At 43.5% G+C, this 27551-nt stretch overlaps 1 protein-coding gene across 26 annotated transcripts in view; it reads left to right on the forward strand.

Annotated features, from left to right (window-relative positions):
* The window catches only part of kcnma1a (potassium large conductance calcium-activated channel, subfamily M, alpha member 1a), an 838366-nt gene that overhangs the window by 552658 nt on the left and 258157 nt on the right, over nt 1–27551 (forward strand). For 17 of the 26 annotated variants that reach the window (XM_038783287.1, XM_038783293.1, XM_038783292.1 and 14 more), the window contains 3 exons: nt 2965–3040; nt 6195–6365; nt 19586–19677. In XM_038783287.1, coding sequence (XP_038639215.1) covers nt 2965–3040; nt 6195–6365; nt 19586–19677 — 339 coding nt within the window. Of the gene's footprint in view, nt 1–2964; nt 3041–6194; nt 6366–19408; nt 19501–19585; nt 19678–27551 lie in introns of all 26 variants that reach the window. The other 9 variants (XM_038783288.1, XM_038783290.1, XM_038783294.1 and 6 more) reach the window with 1 other exon arrangement.

Genomic DNA, 27551 nt, shown 5'->3' on the forward strand with positions numbered 1-27551 from the left:
ACAAAATTCCATTTGCCTTCCTAATTACTTGTTGCACCTGCAGACCAACCTTCTGTGACTCATGCACAAATACACCCAGGTCCCTCTGCATAGCAGCATGCTGCAGCTTTTTACCATTTAAGTAATAATCCGTTCTATTGTTACTCGTACCAAAATGCATGACTTCACACTTATTGGCATTATACTCCATCTGCCAGACCTTTGCCCACTCACTCAATGTGTCAATGTTCCTCTGTAAGGTTTTGCAGTCCTCAGTACACTTTGCTCTGCCACACACCTTCGTGTCATCTGCAAACTTGGATACCTTACATGTAGTTCCCAACTCCAAATCGTCTATATAAATTGTAAATAATTGTGGTCCCAACAACGATCCCTGAGGCATATCACTCGTCACTGATTGCCAGCCAGAATAGCACTAATTTATTCCCACTCTTTGTTTCCTGTTAGACAACCAATCCTCTATCCATGCTAGTACTCTACTCTTAACACCATGCATCCTTATCTATGCAGCAGCCTCTTGTTAAAGGCCTTTTGGAAATCTAGGTACACCACATACACTGGGTCCCCTTTGTCTACCTTGCTCGAAATGTCTTCATAGAATTCCAAGAGATTCGTTAAGCATGACCTGCCCTTCATGAATCCACGTCCGTTCAATGGGACAATTTCTATCGAGGTGCCCTCCTATCTCTTTCTTGATAATAGACTCAAGCATCTTCCCCACGACAGAGGTTAAGCTAACCGGCCTATAATTCCCCATCTTTTGTCTACTTCCCTTTTTAAACAGTGGCGTCACATTTGCTGTTTTCCAATCCTCTGGGACTGCCCCAGTGTTCAGCGAATTTTGGAAAATTACCGCCAGTGCATCTGCTATTACTCCAGCCATCTCTTTCAGTACCCTGGGATGCATTCCATCAGGGCCAGGAGACTTATCTATCCTGAGCTCCATTAGTTTGTCCAACACTTGCTCTTTCGTGAGAGTAATGGTTTCCAGGTCCTCACCTACCTTCTTCTCTCGGTCAATTGCTGGCATGTTTTTAGTGTCCTCCACTGTGAAGACCGATACAAAATATTTGTTCAATGCCTCCGCCATTTCATCATATCCCATAACTAAATGACCACTCTCATCCTCTAGCGGACCAATGTTTACTTTAGCCACTCTTTTTAGTTTTATATAATTATAAAAACGTTTGCTATCTGTCCTTATATTCGGTGCCAGTTTTTTCTTCTTTTTTTCCCATTAATGACTGGGTGGTATCTGTAGAGACTTTCATTCTGTGTCATTTTCTATCTCTCATCTCCATGATGCACTATTACCCATTTGGAGGGCAGCTGGGAGAGCGATTTCGACAACTTAGTCTTGACCTTTATGATACATCTCTGTGTAATGGACATGTGAAGAGAGGCTTATACCACTCCAAGTCTGACCGTAACGGAGTTTATTTTTGTGAATTTAACAAGGATATGCTTTGCCAATACAGGAGGTGCACTACTCCATACACTTTAAAATTATGAAGAATTAATCAGATAAGTTTTCTGAATTTAAACAAAGAACAGGATAGGTTTATTGCCCCTACTTTGCAAATTAAAAAAATAGGCAAATCGCAGCCATCATTCATTCATCACATAAATTCCCTGGGCCCACAAACACCAGTGAAATTAAAAGGAAAATGATAGTCGCCATAGTCCCCGAGGGCAATAGGCTTCCCTCCCCTTTTCAGAGAAAGGCGACTGGTGGGTGTAGTGATATTCAGATATCAATATACATGATCAATGTATGTAAATGTAGTACAGTCATTTGAACACTAGATGGCTCACAGTCAGATACTATAAGAACTGATTTCTCACCTTTTCTAAGTCAGATGACAAATGATACTAGAACAGTGAACAAGCAAGACATAGTATAGCTAGAGTGAGAAGTTATAACTAGATTGTTGTAATAGTGTATAGTTATCTATTGTACTTAATTCTTTTATTGTTAGTTTAGTATTGAGTAAAAGGACTCACACAGTTTATTATTTTGTTACTCATTAAATAGTTCATCTTTCAACAAGATTACTATTGGTCATTTTATCATCCTGGTGATTCAAGAGTAATATATATATTTTAGATAAGTCATTATTAAAAATATGACAGTGGTAAGTTTACTGATGGTCACCACACCTCAGGCAAGGGCCAAGGTCATGTATAACCTCAGCTGATATGGGAATTGAACCCATGCTGTTGGCATAGCATGTCTCTGCATCACAAAGCCATCCAGCCAACTGAGCAAATCCAGAAGAAATACGTACGAGAGAGAAGAGAAACCGGTTCCTTAAAGCTTTACAGTACATCATTCTAATCTCTCCTTGTGACAGTTCTGGCTTGCTCAACAGTCCTTAAAAACCCTGCTGGCTGTATATTCCAGAGAAATTTGATTACCACCTCTGTGGTGGTCATTGCTATGTAGCACAGGTAATTATGTTTTGATACGGCATCTCAGAAACCTTTGAGGAGTTCCCAATGCATGTGTGAAAGTCATCAGGAGATGAGGTCTTTCACACTCCTCTGGGGTTTTGGGTGTCTGTTTTCTTTTCATCCCACTTGGATGGAAAGACTGGTATGGGCAAACAGGAAAGTTTCTGAAGACTGAGCAAAACAGCGTAAGTACAGATGTGTTAACTATTATTAACAAGAGAGCTAGAACTTAAAATGACATTAATTTAGTTTGTTTTAACATACATTCTGAAATGTTAGAGGAAGCGATATGGTCGACTGACCTGCTTTACATTTCCTATATTTTTAGATTTTTAAATTTCCAATAATTCCGAACTTTTCCCCTGAAATTATACCTTTCAGACTTTCCAGTGACTACCTATGTGACCAGTCACTGTGGAAATGCATGTGCATTTTGATATCAGTATCTTTTGAGATTTGAAATGTTTTCACAAACAGTACCACTCAGTATTTATTTTCTCTTTTGGACAGCAATTCCATCAAGTTGGTGAACCTACTGTCTATATTTATAAGCACATGGCTAACGGGAGCTGGCTTCATACATTTGGTAAGTACTTGACATAGTTCACTGTCAAGCGTCATTTGGATCGACAGCTTCTCCAAGCAATGAATTTTCAATAACCATTAATACAGCTAATATCTACATAGCTCTTATACTTTAATTTTTATATTGTGTAAGATTGTGTTCATCTGAAGCCTAGTACATAACCAAGTAAATAACACTCAACCTGCAAAGCTTTGGTCAGGTTGGTGCTTGGGACGCCTGATACTTTTCTCAGTGTTTAACATTAACATAGCTTGAACAAAATAGCTAGTCCAGAGCTACGGCCAAACAATGTTAATTAGCTACACAATTATTTCTCAAATCTCCACTGATGAATTGTTATTGGTGATGATCGTTAGCTGCATTGTAGGGCTCTGTAGATGCTCTTTTGTTCAATTTGTGGGACCATGGTAAATTTATAGAATATTGGGAGCACTAATTTTGCAAGTGTTGGTGTGGGTATAGCTGATGCACCATGACGTTTATATTGTAACACTAATGGCCATGATGTTATCACCATATGTTTACAATCCATTGCTAACTATTAATAAATCAAGTATCAAAAGGAACACAGGAACAGCAAGAGTCTAGGCAGCCTAGCAAGTCTGCTCCACTCTTTTTGCAACTCATAGCAGCTTGATCATTTTAATCTAATTTTCCCCAATATCCTTGTATCCTTATGCACACATCTTTCGCCCTTCGAAACCCCTCAATTGATTTTGTATTAGTGGCTCACTAAGATTGTGGCCCAAATCTAAAAGCTCCTTGTGTTGAGCTTTTCCTGGGTTTCATCTTAACTGGTCCAGATTCTGTCCTCTTGTCCTGGATTTGTTTTATTGAGGGGTACATTTTTCTTTTAATCTATTCTCTTCATTGCTTTAAGCAACTCAATCAAATCACAGCCTCAACATCCTGGACTCGAGGGAATATAGACCAAATTTACCCAGTGTCTCAGAATAACTCTATCCTACATCCTGAGCAGCATCTGGGTGATTTATTGCTGGGCTGTCTCCCAAGGAAAACAAATCCTTCCTAAAACTGCTCACTGCTATGTATAATGTAGCATTCTTCCTTTGCTTTTGTCCAACATGCCATGAGCTATTTTCCCTCGCTTGTTGCACCTGTAAGCCAGGTACAGATAATAGATCTATATACCAGGATCTCACAATGCCTCATTCATTGACTTTCTCCATCTCTCTCCTCTCTCCTCTCTCCCCCCCCCCCACCCACAAGTGCCATTTGTTATACTCTCACCTGGAATTGTTATATCCACAGTTTAGTTTCTTAAATATTGCAAAAAGTTGGTTCCATCAATGTCTTTTTTACAGTCTATACCTTAATACACACAATCATTCATTGAAAGGGATACTGCATTCTTAAACAACCTTATTTCCATTTTAAGCAAACCACACCATTCCATGTCAAATCTAGCACCATAAACACATCCATTGCAGGGAATATCATCATTACCACGGCCAATTTAATAAAGGAAATTCTACCCGGCATCGGAACATCTCTCATCAGAAATAGTACCATTGGAGAGTGTAAATTAAGAGTTTGCTACAAAGCTTTACTGTCCGATTGCGAATGATAGTGAAAATGGTTGTGTGTTCTTCTTTGTTTCTTCCTTGCCCTCGTCTGATTTTCCTCCTGTTGGTATTTGTTATTTTAACTCTCCCTGTTCTCAAACATTGATGACATATACTTGTATCAACCCACAGTACTTCATGCAGTTGTCAATTTATAATCTGTCGGCAGGTTGTTGAATGGTAGAGATTGTTGTTCAATTGCAGACGTTGCTACAGCCCCATTGGGTGGAGCGATTAACATTTCAGAAATCTGAAAACTGATCTCAAACTGATTGGGAGGATGGTGGGAGACTAACCTGCTCTATGTGTGTAAATGTGTGTGTGTGTAAATGTGTGTATGTGTGTGTGTGTGAGAGAGAGAGAAAGAGGAGAAAAAACAAAATTGGCTCAACTGTGAAGTCTCCTAAGGTCAAATGCCGAAGGTCAGCATCCGCTATTTAGACTTGCACATGTAAAATGACTGACTGGGAGATATACCAAGCAGGTTGTGGAAGGACCTCTCAGAATAGAGCCAGCGACTTCAGAAACCCCATTTGTGCGGAAGAGCTTAAGTAGAGGCCATTAATATAAGATAGTTACCAAGAAATCAAATATGAAATTTAAAAGAAACTTTGTTACCCAAGAGTGGTGAGAATGTGGAACTCGCTATCTTAGGGCAGCGGTTCCCAACCAGTGTGCAGACCCTCCCAAGTGTGCCGCAAAGATCTTCAGCTGTTTGGCAGCTCCGCACATGCACCAGCTGGGAAAGCGCCACACGTGCATGGGTTTGATATTTTAAATGTTGGTCAGGCCCATGCGCATGACCAACAGGATTAAGAGCTCCAGACAAAGGTCCCATGTGCCTGCACAAAAGTGAACACTAAAAAAGGGTACAAACACCCTGGGAGAAGTGATAGAGATATAGGAAGGTACAAAAACAAAGTTCCCAGTAAGGGACGAAGACAGAGAAAATAGGAGGCATGGGTCTTATTTTTTTAGAGGTGTGCCATGACATGTAAAAGTTTGGGAACCACTGTCACAGGGTGTGCTTGAAATGCAGCACATTGATGCATTTAAGGGGAAGTTAAATTAACATATGAGGGAGAAGGGCACAGGGGGTTATGATGATGGGTTGAGATGAAGAAAGGTGGGAGGAGGCTCAAGTGGCACCTGATTGAACTGAGTGGCCTGTTTCTATGTTGTAGCCTCTGTAATTCTATGTAAAAACAAAGAATTCTTTCAGGTTTATCAGCCCTTCTGTTTCCCCTGGTCCCCTGTACCACTTGTGTCTGCAGCAAATCTTAAACCCAAGCTTGAAAGTTCAATGCGAACAGAGTTTTATAAAATGTGGTTCTGGAGCTCCGGGTATTCCGTGAATAGGAATAAACAAAAGAAAAGTTATTTGTTGTATTTGCGCAGTTTCGAATTGGGTAAATCACACTGCTAACCATTGAGTACAGTGTAAATGTGCTGGTGTTGACACTAGATGGTGCTCTAGCTGTATCGCTGCTCACTTATTTCTCAGATCTGTGAAGCTCCTTCCAAACTCAAGATTTTTAACTATTGTCTTTTACTTTTGCTGCTCGTAGGTGGAGAACTCGGGGGATCCTTGGGAAAACTTCCAAAATTCCCAACCACTGACGTATTGGGAATGTGTCTACTTACTTATGGTCACAATGTCCACAGTTGGTTATGGAGATGTTTATGCAAGGACAACCCTTGGACGGCTTTTTATGGTCTTCTTCATCCTCGGGGGTTTGGTAAAATACAATCTCTATTTATTGTGAATGATCGCTGCAGCCTGGGATCTCAAAAACCTGCTTCAAATGGTAAAATAAAGGCCAAGTGCATTCCAAATTTCAGTTTTAGTTCCACCTCCTCTTTGTGAAAATGCTGAAAAATGCTGCATTACCCACCTACATGTTAAAATTATTTGGCCTAATTATAAATCCCCGTCACTCTCATTTGATTAAGAAGCTTTTTTTTTTGCCCAATTGTGCGTCAACACCTTTGGCCAGAATCACAAAAGGAAATATCCAAAAACTCACATTGGGCGTATCACTTTCTTAACGTACTGGGACAATTCTCAGCTTCCCCCATCCAAACTGTTCCCGTGGATTATCGCTAATGTCCGCTCTACTGCAAAAGGTGGGAAAGAGATGATCATCTGCTCTCAAATAGATAACAATGTCCAACCACTCCTACATTTGGAGATACCTCTGGACAATTACTTAAATTACAGTTAAGGAAGGTGTGTTAGGTGCTGCAGCTCCTGTAAGGTCACCCCTACAGTTTACAAATCAACAGCCGTGTTGACAGGTGCCTGGGCCTGATAGAAGGGTCATTGAATTACAGGCCAGTCCCATCATTGCTTATTGAGAAGCCTGGCGATCCGCTGCACAGACTGTTCCAACTCCTCGGTCTCAGTCGTGCAAATAAACATCATGTGTTGCTTTTCACACACTTGCCCATTGTGCGGTAAGCCATAAAATATTTGATGAGATGTCCTTTTAATGTTCTGCGTCAAGCCAGCATTTAATATTCAGCAAAGCTGTTTCTCCTGCCTATAAAAAAAACAGTGGATGTTCACAAGCAAATGAAATTCTTATTATTTACTTTTTTTTAAATTTTGGAAATGTTATGATGCAGTAACGAGCATATTATAGAGGAACTTCAAAGGCGCTGTGGAGCACAGTTTAGAAAGGTTTGGCCACACTGCTCATCAAAAAGAAACATCAACATTCGCCTGAAAACCTAAGCTGATGCTGATTGTGTCAATCGTTCAGGTTGATGTGGGACCATGTGCCTCATCTCAGTAATTGTCCAGAGGTATCTCCAAATGTAGGAGTGGTTGGACATTGTTATCTATTTGAGAGCAGATGATCATCTCTTTCCCACCTTTTGCAGTAGAGCGGACATTCGCGATAATCCACGGGAACAGTTTGGATGGGGGAAGCTGAGAATTGTCCCAGTACGTTAAGAAAGTATTTGTTAAAAAGGACAGCACGTTGCATTCAAGCTACCACCTCCATTACAATGTTCCCCTTTTAATTTGTAACACTTTAGCTGCAAAGCCCCAGTGAAATTATCTTATTTTACCATATTGCATTTCTCCGCTCCTCTAATTGAGAACATAGGCTGAATACATTTGAAAAATGCAGCTTTCCTTCAAATGCTTGTGAAGAGGGAAACCACAGGATGTGTAGATAGAAAAACACAGTTGGCTTGTTGAGTTTTCAGAAGGCATTTGACAAGGTACCACTTAAGAGACTTGTCAGGGCAATTATGCCATCCTTTAATATGTTTTCATCTCCTGGTTTGCAGTGAACTCCCATTACACATTAAAGGAAATGTAGCCACATAGAGAGGCAGTGGGAGAAAACACAAAACCGATTGAAATGATCCGGACAATGGAATGCACACATGATTTTTTTTTCCATTTAACAAAATGATTTTGGCTAGAGTTGGCAGAGGGTTGATAGTGAAATTTGATGATTTCATCGTAGATTACAGGAGGAGGAAAAACATAATGCTGCAAATCTGAAATTTAAAAAACAGCTTTGAAAATACTCAGCAGATCTGGCAGCATCTGTGGAGAGAGAAACAGAGTGAGCATTGTGAGTCGAATATGGTTTCCTCAGAACATCACCAAGATCACATAGGTTAGCAGATCAGATAGATTGATTGCGGAAGCAGTTTCGCGCAAAGAGAAATGGAATGCCTGTTGGAGGAAAGGATTGTAAAAGGAAGCGCATCCTAATTCTCAAATTTTAAACTGGGTAGCGGATCAACAAAATTTGAGTGATGAATCACAGACCTTTGAAGACAATGCGATGAGTAAAAGAAAAATGCCTGGAATACTAGGATTTTGGATTAAGTTGCCAATTTATCCTGAGATTTGGGTGGGTTCTGCTTTAAGCCGATGCTCTTTTGGAATTGGATTGAGTCAAATTCATATAACATTTGTTAATATTTATATTTGGACAGCTCAGCTGTGTGAAACTTTAAACAGAAGCAACGGCTTTTGCCTGTTGCAAATTTTGGTTTCCTCAATCTGAATTCCTTGGATTATACCTTTTGGAATAGGATGTTGACGATTTTATTCTGAATGAATCGAATAGAAAGCACAGGATGCGGCAGTATTATAGCCAATTTCCATTGTGTAGATAGGAAAAATAGAATTCAGCCCTGCAACTGCAAATGTAGAAAATCCAGAAAGCAGAACTTACTCAACGCATTGAATATTGATCCAGAAAGTGCTTGTAAGATCACCAGTATGTCATTCACAGAGCATATTTTAGACACTAGTTGTTTTTTTTTGGATTCACCATTGAGAGTCTCTCCTAGCATCTGGCAGTGCGCATTTCCTATTGGCAGCATCATTACGCTGTGGAACCGACATAGGGGGTCCCAGTAGCGTGATGGTGGTGAGGATCTCTACACACCAGCGGCTGCACGTGTCTACTGCGTTCTTGGCTGACCTCGCATCAGAATGTGAGGTTGGCAGATTTCCACCATCTCCGTGTTCCCAGTTCACAGAACGTGATGGGTTGGGAGTCCAGTTAGGTCAAAGGGCAGGTCATCTAGTGGCAGCAGCTCTTAAAGACTGTCCTCCCAGGACTGCTGGCTCGCTAGAAGAAGAAATGGCTGCAGCAAGTCAATAAATAAGAATGCAGCTTTGGAGGGTAGGCTGACTAATTTTAGAATACAGAGATTTCCATCAAAGGGAAAAGCAGTGCCAGACCAATCCAGATGTCGTTTGGTGAAAGAGCCAATGCTGGATCAACTCCAGCCAGTTCCTGGGACCCAGGTGAGGAAGAAGTTTGAGAGTAAATGTCTTTACACTTTGCTGAATTTTCTAAACTTGTCCAACATTGTGCTGTAGCAGCGCTTCACTAGAAGGTTGGTGGAGTATCAGAGAGGCAGAATGAAACACATTCTGGGAATGCACACCAACATTCCAAATGCACTGGCTGCCCACGTGTTGGCAGAGATTCTAGGATTGATGCCACAGCCGTGCTTTTCCCTGTGTCCTACTAACCTTGCCGTTATATCAAACTATTTGCTAAGGTATCTGTGGTAAACGTTCAAGGATTGACATGAAGTGGCCACTTGGGTGACACGCAATTCAATTCCAACATATCTCTTTTCTGTGGCTGCACAAAAAAGAAGCACAAATCCACCCACTCTAAGGTGTTCATTTAGTCAGTTGCGAAAGGGGCATTTCATACATAAATCAGGCACAAATGTGGAGAAACATGTGGAAGTGGTAATAGAGGAGGTGCAAGAGCTGACCAGGGAGAAAGCTGGAAGTCAGGAATGCAGATTAATAGCTCACTGTCACATTTCCTGCAGCTATTTGAGTGCGCCAAGCGGTTTTCTAGGTTTGGGGTCGTCTTTGAAAATGTCTGTAACACATCCCTGTGCAGTGATAGGTCTGCCTGGCTCAACTGTAGAAACCTGTGGAGATTTTTGCCAACCAATGGTCACCTTTCACATAGTCCTAAATTCGGATATAGGGCAGAATTTTCCAGTGCCAGCTGGTTTTGTGGCAGTTTCCCAACATTCTGGACCCAGCCATTTGGGGAAGACAAGGTTCAGGGACTGCAGGGTTAGGCTGGTTAAGAGGCTGGTGAAGGGCAGCTAAATGAGGAGGACCAAGATTTTCCGATTGATCTACGATAGCCCATGGGACTGTTTAACTACCTGGAGGCAAGTATCCAGTGGCAGGCTGTGATTCCAGTGAACAGCTGCCGTGCAGAGGACCTCCCTCCCTCCCTCTCTTCCCTCCATCCCTCCCCGCTCCGTCCCTCCCTCTCCGCTCCGTCCCTCCCTCCCCGCTCCGTCCCTCCCTCCCCCCCTCCCTCCCCGCTCCGTCCCTCCCTCCCCGCTCCGTCCCTCCCTCCCCGCTCCGTCCCTCCCTCCCCGCTCCGTCCCTCCCTCCCCGTTCCGTCCCTCCCTCCCCCCCCCTCCCTCCCCGTTCCGTCCCTCCCCGTTCCGTCCCTCCCTCCCCCCCTCCCTCCCTCCCCGTTCCGTCCCTCCTCCCTCCCTCCCCGTTCCGTCCCTCCTCCCTCCCTCCCCGTTCCGTCCCTCCCTCCCTCCCCGTTCCGTCCCTCCCTCCCTCCCCGTTCCGTCCCTCCCTCCCCGCTCCGTCCCTCCCCTCTCCGTCCCTCCCTCCCCGCTCCGTCCCTCCTTCCCCGCTCTCTTCGTCCCTCCCTCCCCGCTCTCTTCCTCCCTTCCCGCTCTCTTCCTCCCTTCCCACTCTCTTCCTCCCTTCCTCCCTCCCTCTCTCGCCGCTCCCTCCCTTCCTCCCCCGTTCCCTCCCTTCCTCCCCCGTTCCCCTCCTCCCTCGCTCCCTCCCTCCCTTCCCACTCCCTCCCTCCCCAGCTCCCTCCCTCCCCAGCTCCCTCCCTCCCCAGCTCCCTCCCTCCCCAGCTCCCTCCCTCCCCAGCTCCCTCCCTCCCCAGCTCCCTCCCTCACCCACTCCCTCCTCCCTCCCTCTCTCCATCCCTTTCAGAGTGACTCTTTGCCCACTTACGGCAGCTGCAAAACCCGGAAATTTTCCCAATTCCTGTTTCCCACCCCGAGGCAAAGATTTGCTCACCATTTGTATGAAGCTGTGTGGAGTTAATATGCAAAACTCCTGCATCTTATGCTGTCATGATGAATTAAGTTTTTCTAAACTAGTGTTCTAATGTATTGTGAGAGCTCATTTGAGATGGGATAAATGAAAAGTAATCATGGAGAAATACAGTGGTGTCACAGATCTTGATGCAAGGTTCAGGATAAAGGTGGGAAGCCTGATTTCTGGCAGGATTTGCTGAATATACTGAGGACTGTTGTGTAGCGGATGGCACAGGAACTTAACTGGAAAAGTAGCTTTTTGAGCATTAAAACTCTTGCTGAGTGTTTCTTTCTGCAAACATCTACTCGATCCCAGTTCGGGCACCGTTCTGCCACTGCCTGCTGCTCATTTCTTCATTAATTGGTCCTGTAGAAGAGAGTTTTTAAGGGGCAGCAAGAATGCAGAAATCAGACTTTAGTAAAAGATTTCCTACTCCCACCTCACCTTCCCCAATCCATTTCAACATCCTGACAATCTGCTCCACTACAATCTTGAAACTTTAAAAAGAAATATTTCCAATTAAGGGGCAATTTAGCGTGGCCAATCTACCTACCCTGCACATCTTTGAGTTGTGGGGGTGAGACCCACACAGGCACAGGAAGAGTGTGTAAACTCCACACGGACAGTGACCCAGGTCCTCGGCGATGTGTGTCAGCAGTGCTAACCACTGCGCCACCGTGCCGCCCACAATCTTGATACATACGCGAGTCATGTCTTATCAAGCCATGTCCAAGGATGGCTCAATGGGATCATGGTCATTACTGCAATGGTTAGATGGGGGCCTCCCTGCAGTTATTCATTTATTATTGTGGGCCCTGGTGGTAATGTGGATTGTTGTGAAATTAAGGAGTCATGGAAATTACGAGGTGCATTTCCCCCAATTCCCATAGTAACAAACCAGCTATAGGGGCATGGAGTAGAGCTCCTTTCTATTCAAAATGGAATGACATTAGAGGCAAAGGGCAAGCATGTGCCACCAATAATATCCGGCACTTTGGGGAATTGAGACAGAAAGTAAAAGTGCTTTTTTACTTTGGCTGGGTTCCATGGAGAAATTACTGAAATCTGTGGCTTGCTCAAACAGGGGCTGTTTAGCACAGGGCTAAATCGCTGGCTTTGAAAGCAGACCCAGGCAGGCCAGCAGCACAGTTTGATTCCCGTAACAGCCTCCCCGAACAGGCGCCGGATTGTGGCGACGAGGGGCTTTTCACAGTAACTTCATTTGAAGCCTACTTGTGACAATAAGCAATTTTCATTTCATTTCATTTTCCTTTCATTTCATTTCATTTCAACAATGAGTGTGCCTACTAACTGCAGAATGCATTTATACACTGCTGGTCAGGAGACAAGTAGCTGCAGCCGTTGATTGGAAAGCTCAGGGATGTAAACATTGAAGGTGGTTTAACAGCTTTTGTGAACTGACCCTGTCCTCAAAGTGGCTTCAATGCTTGGCTGAAGGAGATGGCTCAGTTCTGTCACTGCCTCACAAGTGACAAGATTCTTCATCTTCTCATGCAGCCGGAGGTATAATAAAAGGCTCGTCTTCTGCATATAAAATGTAAAGGCAACTGCCCTTTATTTTTCTTCCCTATCTCCATATCCTGCAGATGAACAGGGATGTCCAGGGGGACACATTTTGGTGAAAGCAGAACTGCTCAGATCTGAAATGTTGGCAGGTTAGGCAGAATCCGTTAAGAAGGCAACAGATTTAAGCTGGAGACCTTTCATTTGAATGTTTAGATCTCTTTAAGTTTGGCCACTTTTCTCTTGGAAACACACATAAAAGGGAGAGTGGGTGCAGCTTTAAGAAGCTTGAATAACCTCTGCAGCAAAAGCAAAAAGAACAAATTGGATCTGCTTACAGCTACTTGCTACAGTTGCTAAGCAGGGTGTCCATTCAACAGGCAGCCCAACCTAGCTGAAAGGCCCAGCTGCCATTTAATAATTTAATAGCAACGCTGTTAAGTCCTTGAGTGCACGGTATTGGACAATTGGTTTATTCATATGAAATTTAAGGGATCTTTAGCTCGGTAAAGTCAGGCACACAGCCCCTTGCAAGCACTTCCTGACTGCCCAAGGTGCGCCAGGTTTCCATCACACTAATGGAGATTCATGCCCATACGCAGCTGCACCACCAGCGCCAGCCGTCACTTGATCAGCCCCATAAGAATCACTCCTGGTACAAGTGTTCCTGGTGCTGATTACATTTTCCACTGTTTTGACCGAAGAAGAGGCCTTTATTTTTACCTATTTATTGGCAGGTTTGCAAACAGTTTCTGGGCAACATAGAGGCAAAACAGCGGGGGTTCATTGAATTATGTTTTGTGACTGAGGAAGATTAGGACCATTAATGTTCGCACCCCACTGTCCTTGCCATATGTTTACTCTGCAAAGGCAGCCAGAGCTATTCACCCCCAGGGTGTTTTTAATGCTTAAACTATGTGTTATCAGACATTTTCTTCTTAGTGCTTCTCTTGCAATGGAATTCTGTGATAGTCTTTTTTTTTAAGATTTAAGGCAACCAGGGTCTCAAAACTAGAGAATTACCTAATCTGTTGTGCTCTAAAATTCTTAATGAATAGCAATTTACTTTTAATACTGCATCAAGAAATGCTTTACTTTATAAGCTGTAGTATTTATTTGAGATTGAACTGCTGTTCAGAATTGAGAAATGGCAGGCTTCAGGCATTATTGGCTTTGTTAATATGACAATAACCCCACTGAAACATTGTAAGACATCTAAATATGAAGTAAAACATCACAGTAATTCCAAACAATAGGTTTAATTATCGCGGTCTCGCAGCTAACAGGTTTATCGTGAAGTAGAGGGGGAAATACCATGTTGGCTCATTAGTAAGTTGGTTCAAAGGCAACTCTACCCTCTTGGATACTTGTAGAAAAAATATTTTTGTTAAATATAATTTACTGCAAAGCAAGAAGCCCCTCCGCCTATTCTGTGCAGTTGCACCGTGAAGCAGTCCAGTATGTTGAAAGACTGTATTTTATTCAACAGCAGGGGATGCCATTAATTCTTTCTCATGCAGTTTTGCTGAGTGGATGTATTAAAGTTTAAGCATGCAAGCTTCCCACTGTTGAGATCAGCCAGCACCGCAATGAAGCAGGCTTCCTAACTGGCAGACAGACTATTCCTGTTGTTTGTTTTATATTTTATTTCTTAATATTATTTTGGTCTTGTATTTCTGCTAGAAATGTATCTGTAGCCCCAAAGAGCACAGTGCCACTTATTCCTGGATCCACCAAGAGCAGTCGGCTTCCATTTAGCTTCAAGGTATCGACACAGCAGTCAGACTGTGCAGCCTTAAGAAGATGGACTGATGACACACTGCTCCAGCTTAGCACCAGAATAATGCAGTGCCGTGCTCCTGCCAAAATAAAATAACAGAGAAGATTGACTGGCAGGGAAAGACCAGCTTGTCCCTCTCGCCTCCCCAGCACCATGATTATTGGAACCATCATGAATGAACATTTCTTCCCTCAGGGCCATGTAGTCACCCGAGAGGGGGATTTAAAAAAAAGCCCAGGGCCCGTTTGGGGGAAAAACACCTTGGTAACCCCTCTGACGCTTGACACCCATCCTGGTTGAACATTCGACAACAGTAAACAACAGCATACTCCCACTACCCCCAAAATATATTATTGCCGCAAATTATTTTAATATGAAACACTAATGAAACGGCTCCCCATCTCCTGTAATCAAAGATCTCTACCTCTGGGAACCTTGGTTATGCCTCATGTTAACCACCTCAGTATCTCTCAGGCAGACTCTAGATAACCGGCTTGCAGTCTCCTTTTTGAGGTTGCCGTAATTATTGCGATGCCCATACTATTCAACAATGCCGTAGCTTGAACCTTAGAGAAAAAGCTACAGGGAATGCCACCATTTTTCCACACAAGTGGGGCTGCTGGCTTTAATGCCTTTTTGGCCTGACTTATGGGCAAAGCTTCCCAGTACCCACACCATGAAACTTTGACACTACCCAAACCCATCTGGGCTCAGGGCTGCATACAGCAGGTGAAGAGTCTACAGCCACCAATTTGGGGCTGAATCCTGAGCTGATTTCCACACTGAAACATTTGGCTTGTTATTAAAATAAGGTAGAGTTGCCTTTCAACTCAAATGAGCAGCAACGAGATTGTTCAGGAAAGCAAATAGAAATAATTTTTTTGTAACCGGGATTATATGCAATCAAAATGTGTTTCTAATCTTTTGTGTTTTTAAAATGAGCTGGTGAAAAATTAGCGGAATTTTAGCTGTTACTCATTTTAAAACCAGTTCTATGAAAAAGTTTCAGTGACGTAGATAATGCAGAAAACAGCATTTGTCTTGCTTTATGTCATAGTTCCAGGTTGATGTTTTGTGTAATAATTTTCTACGTACGCCAGTGACCATAATCCCTTCTGTGTGATTTGTTCCTTTTAATAAAGTGATGTTTTAGATTATTTAGTGCGGTTTCAGGAGCCCTACCCCTCTGTGTTCCTCTCCAACTGCTAACAAACACATGGCTATAGGATGCACTGCAAAGCCTGTACCCCTGGATGAGAACAAATCAAATTTATTAGTAACCATCATTGATGTGAATTCAAAAATTGCTTGGGTTGATATAAACCGGTGAACGTTTTAATCACTGACATTCTGTTTATCGGACACAATTTTAACACCACCTTTAATATGGCAGAGAGGAAAGTCGGCACTCAATTCACTGGTGTAGACAACAGTCATTGTCCATGTTATGGAATCCAAAATCTTTAAAGGCCAACTCAGAGGCTCGCTCATTTAACTTTGCTATCTTTTAACTGCACGACTGAGGCATTCAAGTTCAGTGGGGTGATGATTCACGATGCAGGTGGTCTTAACATACTAGCTTAATAGTATTTCTGTAACATATTCAATTCAGTCACTGCTTATGTGAGTTGATTCGTGCTTATTTGTCATTTACGCCCACCTTCAAATGGAGGTTTAAAAAAAAAATCATCTGAAGCCAGCCCTTGGGATCGAGGATGACTTGCTTCTACTCCGGTTTGATGGCTTCTGAGATGGGTGGGCCAATGCATAATGCACCGGCTCTGCCACATGAGGGGCAGGTGGTGCTTGAATGGCAAGGTAGATACATCAGTTGTTGGGAGGTTAGTGCACTCTCTCCAAGGCTTCATGTTCCCATAAAAGTCTCTTCAGTGTGTTCCATGCTTTCCTAAATTAACCTTCTCCTTTATGGTTGGTCACAGGCCAGGGACTCCCATGAGTCAGCAGGGATATTGGATCTCTCTTCAGGGATGCTTTAAAGACATCACTAAGGCATTCCTGTTGTCCACCTGGGAGTCTTCTGCCTTGTTTGAGGTCCAAGTCGAGCAGTTGCTTTGGGTGTCTGGTGTTGGGTATCTCGGAAGCAGGGCAGTCACTGCTGCCCAGTAAAGCACAGCCTTAGTCTCAGGTTTGAAATTATAGACATGGTGTACAAAGAGGCTTTCCCATTGACTCAGTCCAGGTCATTGTTGACTTCTCTGTCAAAATAAGTTGGGGTGAGAGTTCCTTCCCCTAAATCTAAGGTAGTATTTGACTGAGTGTAACATCTAGGACCCTAGTCAATGGTAATCAAAGGGTGGGGGTTCTCTCCTGGTTGGTCATACCTGGCACAAAGGAAGATGGTTATGGTTGTTGAAAGTCAATCATCTCAGCTCCAGGCTATCACTGTAGGAGTTCCTCAGGGTAGTGTCCTGGTTCAAACCATCTTCAAGTGCTTCATCAATGACCTTCCTTCTATCATAAGGTCAGAAATGGGAATAATTGCTGATTATTGCACAATGTTCAACATCATTTGCGACTTCCCAGGTACTGGAGCAGTCCCTGTCCAAATGCAGCAAGAGCAGGACAATATCCAGGCTTGGGCTGACAAGTGGCAAGTAACATTCACACCACACAAGTGCCAGGCAATGACCATCTCCAAGAAGAGAGAATCTAATCATCCCTTGACATTCAATGGCACCACCATCACTGAATCCCCCATTACCATCATCCTGGAGTTACCATTGACCAGGAACTGACTGGTCTCAGAACATGAATACAAAAGCAAGTCAGAGTCTAGGAATCCTATGGCGAGTAACTCACCTCCTGAGCACCCCAAAGCCTGTCCCCACCTACAAGACACAAGGCAGGAGTGTGATGGAATACTCTCCCTTTGCCTGGATGAGAGCAGCTCCAACAACACTCAAGAAGTTTGATGCCATCCAGGACAAAGCAGCCCGCTTGATTGGCACTGCAGCCACAGACATTCAGTCCCTCCACCACCAATGAACAGTGGCAGCTGTGTTTGTCATCTACAAGGTGCACTGCAGGAGCTCACCAAGGCTCCTTAGACCGCCCCTTTCAAACCCATGACCCCTACCATTTAGAAGGACAAAGGAAGCAGCTGCATGTGAACGCCGCCACCATTTCCATTCAAGCCACTTACCATCCTGGCTTGGAACTAGATCACCGTTCTTTCACTGCCACTGGGTCAAAATGCTGGAACCCGCTCCCTAACAGCACTGTCAGCGTACCTACACCACATGGACTGCAGCGGTTCCATCTGCTCAAGGGCGATTAGGGATGGGCAATAAATGCTGGTGTAGCCAGCAAAGTCAACATCCCAATAATAAATGTTTTAAAAATGGGTGTTCAAGTCCATGAGGGGAAACAAATGCTCATAATTACACTTTTTCACGCAGCCAGTGGTGATAACTGGTAAAGTATCAGTGTTTTTGTGATGTTCTCTCTCCTGCTCAGATGCCTCAATGTGCCAAAAGTGTAACGTAATAGGCAAAGGAGGTCTTGAAGTTGATCTGTGCTGACTGAAGGCTCTTAGAATGGCTCTTCGCTTTGGTCAGTTTTAATTCCTCCAGGAGAGGGAGGGAGGAAACCAGCCAGAGTTTTCACCTGTGGTCAGCTTACAGTGATCCCAAACGAAAGGGAAAATGTCAGCTGGGAACAGAATCAGGCTTGGCTATAATGCCTGATGGCGGGACAGACTGCTGATAACCTGGAGGGACATTTTACTATTTGGTTCATCAGAGGGGAGAGGGAATCTAGGCGCAGCACTGATATTTAAAGCAATTCTCATCACTGGATGGACGATAAAGCGTAATTATGGATGTTAGTCTTGCCTCGAGGTCCAAAGTAAATGTCATTTTAGACCCACTTTGACAGGAAGGCCAACAACGAGCGAGAGCTAGTTCAGTGAAGGATATGGGAGGGCGGCCACAACCAGAATGACCTTCCAAGCAACCAGTTGCTTGTAAAGAAAAATTATTTTCTTTTACGATCGATCCCCCTTCAAAACCATCACTTGTACCTTTCAGCAGCACCGATCGTAGCCGATAGAGAAGACCTCGCTGCCTCTTTCGCATGCAGTTTAGCACCCTTGCCGATACGAATGTTGGATGCCCAAAACTTTGAAGTTTAAGTTTACAATTGAGAATAGCTCATCATAGACCAGCCAGAGTAACTGTGAGGTGGCTCTAGGTGGAATCCCCCCCCCCACATACATCACTCAGATACTCATCCAGCCACAGCTTTCAGATGCAACCTACCACAAGCAAACTGTTTGTTGCACGAAACATGGCAGATAGAAATTTTCTCTCGACTACTTTTGCATTTTTTCCCCCCTTCAATGTTGAATCTTGTGAGCAGACCTGGACTTGTTTGGCTGTTACATGATCAGCTCTGACTTTTTTTTTATTACATTTTTTAATTTTTCTTCAAAAACATGATTTTGGTCCGATTATTTTCATTGAAAAAATTCCTAAAACTCACAAACTAAACTGGTGCAAGCTCTTCTGAGCCCTTGGCCTCATTTGTTCTTTTAGAGACTGTATAGTTTATTTGTTGCCTTTACTGTTAGAAAAACATCTCTCGAGTAGATGAAACATTTTCACAACATAGTTTCAAAAAACTCCAAATCCTTTAGATTCTTCAGGAAAAGAACCCTTTCCTTGTAAAAAGCTGAGCCATTTTGCTTTGTGAGTTCTAGTTTTGGCAGAGCTGAGATCTTCTTCACAGATCTGACTTATTCTTTTACAGTTTCAGATCTTAAGAACATCTTCTGAACCTTAGAGCACAGCATCCCACCCCCCTCTTTGGCCTCTCTTTTTAGTCTATTCTTCTGTCTCCTATCTTCTTCTTAGGCCATGTTTGCGAGCTACGTCCCTGAAATCATAGAATTAATAGGAAACCGCAAGAAATATGGTGGTACCTATAGTGCGGTTAATGGAAGAAAGTAAGTATCTCATGGGCCTCTGCTGCCTCTGATGCAGTAGAACACTCTCTGCATGCCATTTTCTTTTTCTGTTTCGTGCATGTAGGCAATGTTTGCTCGCTACGTACCAGAAATTGCTGCTCTCATCCTTAACCGGAAGAAATATGGAGGGACTTTTAATTCGACCCGAGGCAGAAAGTAAGTCAAACCGGACAAAAAGTGTGCTTGTGTGGCCTCTGACCCACAGAGATTTGATACTTTGTTTGCATTGTGATGTCAGATGTTAAGGCTAGGCTTGTCACATTGCCTGTGGAGGACTATGGGCTCTGATAAGGCATATGGCACATTTGTTAACTGTTTCTTTTTTTGCTGGTGCCGCCAACAAGAATTCCTGTTGTTTTATCAAGTCTACAGCGCATAAGGTTGAAGAAAAGCATGGCAGTCAGACTATTCCAGCTACTTTGTTTTGCCCCCCCCCCAAAAAAGCACAACATCATTGTTCCAATTTTCATATTTACATTGTGTCATTCAAAATGATTTATTTCAAAATTTCCATTTTTTAAAAACCATATTTAATCTGGCCTTGCAGTCAGTTCTTCCATTGCTCTGATGTTTTCATCTTTGTTTTCTGCGTGCAGCTTTTTGTACTTTTCATGTTTCATCAAAACCCATGTGACTCTTCCACGGAAACCATTTCACGAGGGCTTGCCAGAGGCTCGTCTGTCACCAGTCTTCAGTTCTGTGATACTGTGTGGTCTAAAACCTTGGCCCTGTAATCCCCTGGATCCTTCCCTTCCCTTCCCCTCCCCCAAACTCTGAAGGCCTCAACTCCCAGCCCATCGGATCCTCAATGCTTTTTGGCTTGCTTTACAATCTCTGTCGGCAGCCTGCTTGTCTGAGCGGGCATTTTCCCCTTTTTAGATAGTCATTGCTTCTTGCGTCTGCTGATTTTTTTTTTTTGTCTTTGTGAATTCCGTCAGATTTTTGATCCCACCCTAATTGAAACTCAGCTCTTTCATCAGCACACAAACTGCCTGGTGGAGATAAAATTCTGTGAAACAGTTATTAATTTATGTTTGGCGTAAAGTTTTTAAGACCTTTAGTCACTTGGACTTTGCATCAGCGCTTATATAGCTGAGAAACACTGTGTGAAAGTCAGCATCATTTGTTTTATGTCTCATTTCCCCATTAGCAGGAGAAGATTGACGATATGTTATGTTTGGCCAACATTTTGGTTTTCATTTGGAGGCTAATGTTCAGAGAACAAATTGTCAGAACATTTAGACTCCCTGCCCAGGAGATAAGACCATGTGGTAGTAATTTCCAGCCATGCAATGTCTTAAAGCACAGCTGGCAAGCGTGGCTTCTGGCCTCAGCCATGATAGCTGGCTGCAGTTCTTGCCTTTCGTTTAATTGCAACTTTTTTTTTTACTAAAGAGAAAGTTGATGCAAAGTGACATCTTATAAACAACTTATTTTCCAGCTTTCTAATTTTACCATATCAACATAGCACTCAACATAAACATTCATTTTGCACAGCAACAGAATGTCTAAACACCAATTAAGAGAGTTTGCAGTTTGTTAGCCGTCATTATTCATAAGTGTTCAGCAATGAGAGTTAGAAAAAGTAAAGCCTGCCCTGACATTATGGAATTGCATTGCTATGAATCCAGGGCAGCCTAGCGGGCAGCCACTGATGCAGTTTGACACGAGTAGCAAAATATACTGAGGTTTCCCCATCACCCATCTTCTGAAATGTCTAAAACTGTTGCATACCTTAAGAGACTTTACCACAGGACAGCCAGCGGCACTTTCTATGAGGAGGGCTATGCTTTTAATGCACTTAACGCAATGAGATGCGGATTAGAGCAGTAGTCGGAGGTGTGGCGGAGTCTGGTGCTGATGCTGGAGCTGCTCTTTACCTGTCTGCCCCTGGGGCTCTGTGCTGCATGGCTGCATTTGCATGTTAACTCACCGTAACCCTGGTTAATTCCACTGTGTTACGTCTTTGGGCTTTCTGTTACATTGTTTATTTCTTTCCTCCTTAATGTACATGCTAATTGTGTTTGACTGCTGCCTGTTTCCAATAATGTTCTTTTGCTCAGTTGGGTTGTCCACTGAGGGTTTTGACTTGAATTTGCCCCTCGAGATGTATATGTTGATGTATTTGTCAAATTGAAGCACTATGATAACTCAGGTCAGTTACATAGTTGCTTCCCAAGCCCTGCCCCCAGCCCAACAAAAATAAATAAATGGACTGCCAGATATCAGCCACATACGTCACCAGGGCCTATCCATACCCCTCCCTATGTTTGTCAGTCATTGGTTGTGTTTCTGTTTCCCTCCCACATCCAGAGACTTGAAAACGTTGATCCACTGGAAAACTCGCATGGATCTAACTCCAGGAAATTTCTCTCCTTCGTATTACTCTTATTTTCAGAATTACCGCTCGGGAACAGATGCCCTGTGCTCAATTTAAGGGATTAGAATCATATTCTCCACCACCACCATCCTAGCTGCTGCTTGATCAGTATTTTGTTTGAAACAATGGCTGGCTCTTAACAATGTCAATGCTGTCAGCCTCTGAGCTATCAGGATATGACACATTGATCGCCAATGGCGAGTAAAGATCACTGTTGGATCTGCACCACAGCAAGCAGAGAGGGTTAGATTCACCAGAAATACAATTGGGCCCAATGGCTCGGTTTGCCTCTTTCCCTTTCAGATTTGGGATGAGTTGAATCTTTATTGTATGCTTGCGGCAACCTACTAGCTGAAGCTGGTGCCAGCACGCAGCTCGCCATCAGTGGACCTGGTAATCTCCTTGGATTTCACGAGTGGCGTGCTGTTGCGGTGTAATAACACTTTTAATCTGCACAGGATTTAAAATACTTGGTAGATCATCAGAAAACAGGAATGGTAGCAACATGCAATGATCAGCTGAGCTTCCTGCCAGTCGGCATTATCAAGGGTACTGGGTGGTATGTCTGAGACATGCTATGCTACTCTTGTCGTATTAATGTAGAATGATCCTGTGACAGTTTTAATGGGAGCGAATAGAAATACCAGTTAAGTAGTCTTAGAACCAAGCTTGGGAAAGTTTTCATTATATTAAATGTCTGGTTAACCAGCTACATACAACATGCTGCTGACACAAAGAACTAATGTAAACAAAGGGTGGGATTTACTGGTGGTTCACGCCGGCGGGGTATTCCTATCCCAGGTGGGAGCACAGGTTTCCCAGCGACGAGGGGAATGGGAAATCCCATTACCAATAACGGGATTAGTAAATCCTGCAGGTCGGCTACCTCTGCCGCAGAAAACCATGCGGCGGGTTAGTCAGTTAATCCCGCCCAAGGATTCCAATTTCAAAATTTGCATCAACAAAATGGCTGAATTGTTTCAGTTCTACATATTTTTTTATTAATTTCTTGCATTCAAATATCAGTGTGGAATCTGTTCCAAAATAGCCTCTTCACATAATTCAGTTAAAAGTAACAAAATAGAGGAAGGAAAGTTAGATGGTACCCAATTGAGATGACCGTTCACCCTGTGACAGCACCGAATGCTTTTCTCCATTACAACAAGGTAAGGGTATTTTTATTGCTTTATTTTCAATCTCAGTCATGGAGTTTTGGGACTGAGAATGTGTTTCCCCGCTCACCCTGATGGTGGTGGATTTGCATCTGAAATGGTGGCTGTCTGGGAAAAGGGCAGTCCCCGATTTATAATCCAAATCACTCCCAAACTGTTTGATGCAATGTATTTGTGTGCAAAAGTCTTCTAAAGATTGCGATCGCTGATTGGCAATCAATGTTGGACAATTTAAAGGTGTGTGCGCTGAACTCTGACAGTCCAGTTATGTATTTCAATATTGTCGGGCTTTACCTGTCTGCTGGTGGATACATGTCTGAATTTTGCAGGGTATTTTCAGGTATCCATCAGATGTCTGGTGGTGGGAATAAATCTGAATCTTGCCATGCTATTTGTGAGTATATATTAGCTGTCTGGTGGTGGGTATATATTCCAAGTCCTGCTGGACTATTTTTGGGTATGCATCAGGTGTCTGGCAGTCTGGTGGTGGGTACATGTCAAAATCCCTGGTGGTACAGAAAAGGCTCCATTTATCCAAGCTGTGCAATTATGGAATCAATACTTCTGTAGAGCTTCCCAAACCATTGGGACTCTGGACTTCATGGTTAAGGCTGTCGGTGGTAACTTTGGGGGACAGCCAGCATTTTTCAATCTCTCCCTCAAGGACCTAGTTCTTGAAAGTGTCTACAGGGCCCCAGAACTAATGGCCTTCAGCATCCTATCTCTCTTCCATTTAGTTATGGAGAACAGTGATTGATGCACCAGCATGATTGACCATTGAATAGCCGGGCACAAAAACCCCATGTGACAAGCTCCCACTCGGGCAGGTGTAAAAAGAGCAGTGGGTGGGAGGGAGACGCAAAATGAACATTAATATTTATTTTCACAACTCAGTTCCTCCCATTTGGCTCCTATCAGCTTCCACAGGCCTGGATAACTGTTCTTGGCTATTCTGGAAATGGTGTTTCATGCTTGGGGTACCAGAAGACATTCAAAACGATGAAAAAGTAGCAGCTTGTCTTTAACATTAATTTAATTTTACTCATGATTTGAGCCTTTTCTTGACTACCAGGGGAAGCAGTGTATACAGGAGCTTAAAGCCTGAAACCCCTTGTACACTCAACAGGAATACGTTGGAAGAAATGGTTATGGAAGCTATTGCTTCCCTAAAATATGTTTCCATGTGATTGAAGATGCTTTAGTCGGATTATATTTTTACACCATTAATAATGGAGGTGACTTATATTGAATATTTTCCAAATTGTTAATTAGCATCTACTGGGAACTCATCTAATGACCAGCTTACTTTAGATGTGCTTTCATCTTCTAATCAAAGTTACACAACTTCACACAATGTAATGTTGCTTAATGTTTTGTTAAATTGTAAAAAAAAGTTATTGGATTCTGTGTTTATCTAATTACTCTTCTTTTAAAGGCCCAGAGATTTGAATTTATAAAAAAGATTAAATGTTTTTCTTCGTATTTAATTGACTGCTTGTGCTGCTATCTGACTCCTCAATAATTCATTTTTACCACCTTGAAACCCCATTCCTGGGCCTCCATACAGATGTTAAGTTTTATTGACCATTTCCTTTTTTTTTGCTGCCTTAACTTTGTCTCCTCCCTTGCAGCCGCAGCAGTGGCTCTGCCACTGACCAAATCTTAGATATATTAAACTCACTCCAGATCATTCAGAGCATTTGATTCTTCTTGCGATATTATTGGAATTCTGTGTCCATGCTTTTGTAAAAATAATTTAGTTATTTCAGCAGCTTAAATTCAACGTTGTTCTTTAAATGAGTCTCCCAAGGACAACACTAGTCCATCGTGTCCAATTCTTGGCACCAAACTTTGGGAAGAATGTGAAGGCTTTGGAGAGGGTGCAGAAGAGATTCACTCGAATGGTTCCATGAATGGATATTAATTATGGTTTTGTGTGTGTATAGACTGGAGGAGGGTTGTTTTCCTTAGGGCAGAGGCAGCGAAGAGGGAATTTAATCGGGCTGTTTAAAATTATGAAGGGGATTAGATAGCGTAAATAAAAAAGAAACGTTTCCGATAGCTGAAGGATTAATAGTCAAAGGACACAGATTCAAGGTGATTGGCAGAAGAACCAGAGGTGATCTGAGGGGAATTTGTTTTTGTTTGAAGCCAATGGTTAGTACTGAAATGCACTGTCTAATAGGGTGGTGAAAGCAGATTCATTAGTAGCCTTCAATGGAAATTGGGTAAATATTTGAAGGAGAAAATTTGTCATGATATGGGGAAAGTGCCAGGACATGGGGCTAACTGAATTGCCCTTCGAAAGTGCTAACACCAACTTGATGGCCCCCTTCTACATTGTATTAAATTATGATTTTTGATGACTTAACTGATCTCATGAGGCCAGAATGCTACAACCTGGTCCAAGGTAGAGAGGAGAATGTCTGCCAGAATTATTTTTATAAATTTAAAGTACCCAATTCATTTATTCCAATTAAGGGGCAATTTGGAGTGGCCAATCCACCTACCCTACACATCTTTGGGTTGTGGGGGTGAAACCCACGCAAACACAGGGAGAATGTGCAAACTCCACACGGACAGTGACCCAGAGCCGGGATTGAACCTGGGACCTCAGCGCCATGAAGCAACAGGGCTAACCCACTGCGCCACCGTGCTGCCCTTCAGCCAGAATTCTTGCTCCTGTTTGCTACCTTTTGTTTCCTGGCAGAAAAGTGCCTGGTGAATATTGCTTTTGGGTTAAGCTCAGTTATCGTGATGTCTCCTCAGCAGAATATCACACCGATACTTGAGCATGGTGATGAGCAATGATTATTTCCATGAGGTATCACAGGACATGATGTCCATCGAACAATATCTCAGTCAGATGTTGACGACGTCAGAGGTTGGGAACTGAAAAGTAGCTAAAATCAAATGCACTCGGTATGGCCCAGTGCTTCAGATCTGTGTCAGAACCTCTAATCACCACCCACAGAGATCAGACACACAGTTACCTACTTACCTTCCAACAATTTTCTGGGCCTCTCTTCCAGTGGAGGGTCCTTCCAAACTAGGGTGGTAGGTGAGGGTGTAGGGTGGCAGGTAAGTGGGTGAGGGTGGTAGGGTGGCAATTGGGTGAGGGGTAGTATGTTTGGCAGGTCGGGGGTAGTCGGGTGGCTCAGGGGAGGTAGTGGGGCCAGGGCAGGGGTGTAGTCGGATCGAGGGCAATTGGGTCGGGGAGTGAGGTCAGGGAGTGGGGTAGTAAAGCTGGAAGGTAGTTGCGGTTTGGGGTGATTGTTGGGGGCTAAGGGTGAGTCGGAGGGCCAAGGGGGTAGTCGGGGTAGTGATGTGGCGGCAGTTGGGGGTTCCAGTGGGGAGTTGGTGGATGGGGAGGGGGTTAGCAGTCAGTAATACAGTCATTCAGAAGTTGGAACTGCTTTTAATCCTTCTAACCTTTCCTCGGTAACTATTTGGGTAAGTCAGAAACATCCAAAGTCTCTGCCTCTATCCCTGAGTTGGAGGCTATTTCAGAGGGGTCCACTCTCCGAGAAATTTCCCATCAGAAGTGCATACTTCCTGGGAAATTCCCAAGTAGTCGGGACATCTGAGGCATCCTGTAGCGCATCTTGGGGGTCACCTATGTGGTCCGACCACGGAGGTTTCACACTCTGGGCCCTTTAAAACAGCTCAAAGAAAGAAATATTTTCACCAGTTACATCCTCCTCTTTTCTGCAGTGTTAACTGATGCTGGAATTCTACAGGCACAAGAGTCCTCCGTTACTATGCGCGAGTAACCACTCTCCATGGCTGAGCCCATACAGTGAATGCCAACAGTTGATCTGATGGAGGGAGACACCATCAAATCATAGAATTCCTACAGTGCAGAAGGAGGCCATTCAGCCCATAGAGTCTGCACCAACACTCTGAAAGAGCACGCCACCTAGCCACACCCCCCCCCCCCCCCCCCCCCCCCACATCCCCATAACCCAGCAACCCCACCTATCCTTTTGGACACTAAGGGAGAATTTAGCATGGCCAATCCACCTAACCTGGACTGTGGGACTGTGGGAGGAAATAGGAGCACCCGGAGGAAACCCACGCAGACATGGGGAGAAAGTGCAAACTCCACATAGTCACCAAAGGCTGAAATTGAACCCGGGTCCCTGGTGCTGAGAGGCAGCAGTGCTAACTGTTAACAGTTAACATAGTGTCTTATGTTAGATCAGTTTTCCTCGTACGAGTAACTTCTGACGAGTGCCCAGAGGCAGGAGCAATACTCACAATTTAAATTAAAATAATTAGGACACACAAGAAAAATCCTCCTAGCCTCTCTTCCACTCCACAGTATGGTTCATAGTATTGGCAAAACTCCATTCAGGCAAGTTATCTAGTTAAACGTGCTCCAATGCTACATTTATTTCAGAACACTGTCGGGGTGTGAGGTAAATTGGTTGATGCTGCTGCCTCTGTAAGAGCCACATGAAGATGTGATTGATTCT

Source organism: Scyliorhinus canicula, chromosome 22 (assembly GCF_902713615.1).
Source record: "Scyliorhinus canicula chromosome 22, sScyCan1.1, whole genome shotgun sequence".
Lineage (NCBI taxonomy): Eukaryota > Metazoa > Chordata > Chondrichthyes > Carcharhiniformes > Scyliorhinidae > Scyliorhinus > Scyliorhinus canicula.